At 35.4% G+C, this 6,000-nt stretch overlaps 1 protein-coding gene across 1 annotated transcript; it reads left to right on the top strand.

Moving 5' to 3' along the window:
* Positions 1–206: 206 nt before the first annotated feature.
* On the top strand, positions 207–4,494 carry LOC140162430 (probable G-protein coupled receptor No18). Its single transcript, XM_072185658.1, has one exon. It carries the CDS (start codon positions 745–747, stop codon positions 2,047–2,049), a length of 1,305 nt encoding a protein of 434 aa, XP_072041759.1. The 5' UTR covers positions 207–744; the 3' UTR covers positions 2,050–4,494.
* The last annotated feature ends 1,506 nt before the right edge of the window (positions 4,495–6,000 follow it).

The raw sequence follows: 6,000 nt of genomic DNA, 5'->3' as shown, positions 1-6,000 counted from the left end.
TGAGCTAATACTGGTATTAATGCTGTGTGTCACCAGCAAACAGCAGCGCCTGCAATGCTACTCGTTTTACAATCACATATAACTAGCTCGTTCAACCAATGACCATTGACGTTACAATCTGATGTAAGAGGGCGTGTTTATCTCATCTGTTGTTTGACTAGTATTTCGGTATGCTGCAATCTACTCATAGTCGGTTTGTCTCTACTCACTGCGCTGCAATGATTACGTGAAGAGTCAAGCAGAGATGGGTTGCTATTTAAAGCACAGTGTGCGCATTGGTGTCTTCCACTTGTCTGATAAGTTACCATTCTTGGGAAGATACTCTGCTGTATTTTTTTGACAAATTACCTTCAACACTAGAGTGTAAACTCGGAATATAACCATGAGACGTCGGTATAAATTCGCAGTTTGCAGACTACTGGCAGAGTGGACAGGTCGATTGTGAATACTGCACTAAGATATATTTGTTTTTACTATCTGCGGGATGCAACTTTGATAGATAATGCCATCTTTTGTGTTGGCTTATTCACCTGAGTCAATTAGGTTTGGCTAGGTGGACGTTGGTAATTGTGCATTACACGGTAAATGAATTTCAGCAATAATCATACCGGCATATCATAACAACGTACGTAATGATGCTTGCATCACTGAACTTATGAACCACCGTGAGATATTACTGGAAAAACTACCAACTCAACTTCACTGTTTCTGCTGTAAAGTATTGATGTTTTAAAAGTTGCAAGAATGGCTTCTATAACCGTCAGTACCGAAGTCCTAGGGAATGATAGTTATGGTTTCGTCGGGACAGAAGTGGAGTATATCAACACCACTGTACCGATAGTACCTGAGACAGAATACACGCAAACTGATATCGGAATGATGCTAGTTAAACTAATAACGTTGACTCCAATAATATTTACCGGTATTGTTGGTAACATACTGGTAATTGTAGCTGTATTCCGATTTAAGAATCTTCGAATTGTAGCTAACTACTTCATAGTTTCTTTAGCACTGGCTGATCTGTCAGTTTGCTGTATTGTTATGCCGTTGGGGCTTTACTTGGAAGTCATGGAAGGCTCGTGGTACCTTGGAGGGATATTATGTGATATATGGGTATCAATGGATGTTCTGACTTGTACTTCATCAATTTGGAACCTTTGTGTTATATCGTTAGATAGATTTCTAGCCATAACAAGACCAATACAGTATGCTCTTAAGCGTACACCGATAATGGCGTTTGTTATCAGCGTATCAGCCTGGGGATTATCATTTTTAATATCAATACCAGCACTTTTATTTGTTGGTGGATACGATATGGAAGAAATTATTTATCTTGATTCTACTAATTCGACAAACACAAGCTATATTGGCGAGTCGTCTAAATGTCAATTAAATGTAAGTCCAATATTTCAAGTTTTATCCTCCGTTGTTTCATTTTATATTCCTTGCTTTATACTGCTTTTGGTATATTACAAAATATTTCAATCGGTGCAAAATCTTGGACTAAAAGGACATAAAGATAAGAAAAGAACACGTAATCCAATGTCTTCGACGCCTCCTGGGACGGACAATGGTGAGAAACCTTCGCAAATGACGCCTCTCAAGACAATAGACAATAACGGTAGATCACCAAACTTTCAGAAAAGACCGGACAAATCACGGACTAAAACCACTGAATTGCAAAGACATATAGAACACAAGAAAGCTGAGGCTGAAAAAGGAGGTGTTGGACGGCATAAGAGGATATCAGTAGCGCGTGAACGTAAAGCAACTACTGTCTTAGCTATAGTAGTAACAATTTTTATCATATGTTGGTTACCATTTTTCATCACAAATGTTATTATTGGACTATGTAGCGATCACTGTTCTGTATCGCATACCGCATTTGCTACTGTTACTTGGCTAGGATGGGTGAATAGTGCATTAAATCCTGTGATTTATACAATATTTAATAGAGAATTCCGCAATGCGTTTAGAAAAATATTATGTTGTTGGCAAGAAGATCCAGCTCGAAGACAGTACTTGTCAACTGTTGGTACAAACTACTAAAATATGACTATTTGAACTGTTTGTGTACCAACGCTTGACGAACAATTGCCAAGTATAACCTTTACAACCATATAATTCTACAATGTTTCAATGTTATGTTAACTATTTTAAAACTATTCAGGTATTTTTTGAAAGAAATTAATCAATTTACTCACAATATATGAAAACAAAAATTCAAAATGAAAATATTTTAAGTGAGATGAAAAACATAATTTATACCATTACGACGTAAGTATAAATCATTTAGATTGGCGACTTTGAGTAAACATGACATTATTGAATGTTTGCATTGAGCCTGGTTTAATTGGAAAATGAAATTTAATATATGATGGTAAAATCATAACAAATATTTTCCGTTGTAAATGCAATACAGATGCCATTGCAGTTAACAGCATCTACACGTTGCTTTAAAAACTAATTTAGGTTGGTCAGCGAAAAAGTAATAATCAATATTTATAACAATTCTGCCTTTAAAAATGAGATTGTTTGGATACGGAGGCCTGATCTACGGGATGGATCACAACCAAAGCTAATTGTGGCTATATATTTTAGGTAATACGCTACGATATAGTGGGATAGTTTTCACTAACGATGTCAGCCCTTTCCACCTATTCAATTTAGCCTATATCTTATTGATATGAATGAACATAGAATGGTGCTATAAGATTCTCTTCACATTTGTAATGCTGCCTGCTAAGAGATTTCTGTAATACAAGTATTCACATTATACAATTTTATTCTTAAAAAGGTGAGAAAAATTCCGAGTATTAATATCAATGAAATAATACAAACAATTGGTTTATTATGTTTAGTTCGAATGTAAGAATTTTTATATTTCATACAATTTATGATTTATAAATCAGGGTAAAATTTCAGTAAAAATTATTGGTCACGAATGTCATTGAATATGCGAGAACTATAGTATAAGGCATGATTCTAAAAATAGATTTAGCAGACAAAAGGAGCCCATTCAAGCCCGTAATAAGTAGCTAGTTCCTCGGTGCGTATTTCATAAAATGCATTGATTTGTTGGCATATAACTCATGGATATGTGTGCCTGAAATACGAACTCCAGAAATGTTATATACGGCTTGTACGATGAACATGTTATTAGTGTATTAAGTGTAGATTTCGGTACGTGTCTAAGGCAATATCATGCCTGTGGAAAAGGGACTCTGGCTTTGCGTTGAATATTACCGGAGCTTACACACATGCCTTTAGACAAGATATTTTCTACTCAAGTACGTCGTGATGATCAATCAGTAGTGACTAGCAAAAACAGAATGGTTTTTTCATGCCATGACATGTCGTTGAGATCTGGAAGGATGTAAGCAACTATAATGACACAATGTCACTTACGATATTCGTACAATCTACTGACGATGTACATGTCATAACCAAAAGTCAGGTCCCAACACTGACATACAATTGTTTTGGACTTAATTTCGTATACGTGATATAAACACATCAAACTCCCACAACAGAATAAGTTACATCTTCCTTTCAAAAGGATGCGTTTGAAACTGCGAATATTACCCAATTATTTGAATATCAAATCTTGTTCCGATATCTTAACAACTGTCTCTTTTTCTCTTTTTGTGATACGTTTATGACCACTTGTAAATGGGGATAAAATCTTGTTCTGATATCTTTACAACCGTCTGTTTTTCTTTTTTTGTGATGCGTTTATGACCACTTACAAAAAGGGATGTTTGAACTGTTTTAACCTTTGAATGCAATTAAACCTCCACGGCGCTCTAACTTTGGTGTCAAAATTTGCGACAAATGTTTACACCTGTCAACAGATATTATTGAGCAATTTCTAAATTACAAAAATCTAAAAGTAAAAAAGGCAATATTCTAAAAGTTCATGGTCAAATCTAAATTAGACCAACCGCAGACAGAATACTATTATAATAAACATATAAAATAATACCTTTGAAGTTTTTACATCAGCAGATTGTAATCTATATTCAGCTGCATCGTAACAGGTATCAAAGTCTAATCTGTGCCAACGTGGCTTATCAGCTCTGATATCTTCTGCAAAATAATTGGAAAATGACTTTGAAATTATTCTACCATAATTGGCTATCAATAATTGAAATTATATTTCTTATTGAGTGTGACGGAAGCTACTAAATGTTCAACTTAACGTTAATAATTTGCAATTATGATGTGATTTTCAACAGTATGCGTGCTTATTAGGAATATATATTTGTTGGTATGTATTATTTATTTATTTAGCTTCCATGGGTATAACAATTTATTTTAAAACTGAAAATGGTCGTTATTCAATAATAGCATTTGAGGTTTGGTGTATGATATCAGCATGGGTGAGTGTAAAATAAAATGTTTTTGTGAGTGTGTTTGCAAAGATTTGAAATATCATTACCTGCATGAAAGGGCTATATTTTGTGTGCGTTTTGCGAGTCTGTGTATAAGGGGGGGGGGTGGGGGGTGGGGGTGGTATATGGTTGGGTTGTTTGGTGGTTTTGCTTGTTGAATGTGATGTATGGGTGAATAATTGAAGAATGATATGTACTGTCATTGAGCAGGCATAAGCTCGTAATGTACAGCATGTGATCGGATTATAGCCTGATGTTTGAAGGCTACGTGTAATTGTGGGGCTGTGCTTGCGGATTCAAATATGCGTTTTATTCTGTGAGTGAGTTGGGGTGAGTGTGCGTGCGAGCGCGCGTTTATGATCCTGATATGTATTTTCTGGTCTGGGTGAGTGTTGATATAATTTCGTGTCCACGTGGGGGGTGTGTGACGGTGGTTGTGTTATGGAATGTTTGCGGTTGTGTAAGATTTGCGTATCACGGTTAAACGATGATGTCTAAATACCGAACATTTGCGTGACGTGTACCCCTACTATCTGAAATACGGGAAATGGAAAATATTTTTTCATAACTTATGTTTGGAAAATGTCTATATAACTCATTAATACATAAACATATGTCAGTATTTTAAGCGCCTTTTCGATTTGTTCAAATCTCTTTGAATTAATTCCGCTTTATACCCCTAAAAGCTGCATAATTATTATACATCTGGGTAGCGTGGAACAAGCATAGGCCATGACGGGGTTCGAACCGTTAGGGCACCAGTTCTTTCATATAGCTAGTATGAAGTGTGATGGTATGTCTCTTGTGTGTTAAAAGGAGCGTCGTGATGGTTAATGTTCTAGTATGCGTGTGATTAATAAACGAATGTGAAGGGTTGAATGCAATGTTGGAAAACAAAGCTACAAAACAAAATCAGTCATGCAAGTGCAGAGAGGCGAGAAAGTCCAGGTGAACAGTGAGTCAAATACGCGTGTAAGAGGGTATGGAAGGCGGTAGTATGTGACACATAATGGATTGCTTCATTGGTATTTACATTGTACTGAGTGGTTCAATATAAAAAAAGCAATGACAACAAAATATAAATAACCTAAGCAACTCCTTAACTACTGGGTGCTAGCATGCGTTATTAACGCGTACACTTGTGTTTTTGTTTTTGTTTTTTTTTATGGAAAAACACAATTAAACTTTATTCATTCTATCAAAGTGTATTTAACATGTTTAATGTGTATATTTAATTAGATTCAGTTCGATGATTTCAACTCATAATATTATGAGTTGAAACTCGTCGGGTAATATTTTATTGTAATTATTCCTATGTAAGAGATGCTTTATTGAACAAATGAAGATATATAACACATTGAGTTTCTCTCTTATACATTTTAAAAGGAGTAAAAAAACCCAGTGAAATAAAGTACGCTCAATCAGAGCTAATTACATTTGTGCAGTTCTATTTTTGTATGTTGAATTTCTTCGATCTCAATTCCTTGAAGTTGGTTTATATAGTACGTGGCTAAGTTGAAGTGGCAACTCCTTAAGGAGACTAGTTGAATAATAAGTTCCTACGACTCGGGCAACTGCACTACAGAATTACACAAGGGCTGATAAG

Source organism: Amphiura filiformis, chromosome 10, assembly GCF_039555335.1.
Source record: "Amphiura filiformis chromosome 10, Afil_fr2py, whole genome shotgun sequence".
In the NCBI taxonomy this organism is placed as follows: Eukaryota; Metazoa; Echinodermata; class Ophiuroidea; order Amphilepidida; family Amphiuridae; genus Amphiura; species Amphiura filiformis.
The sequence above is the reverse complement of the archived record's forward strand: the minus strand, read 5'-3'. Positions and strand labels throughout refer to the sequence as shown.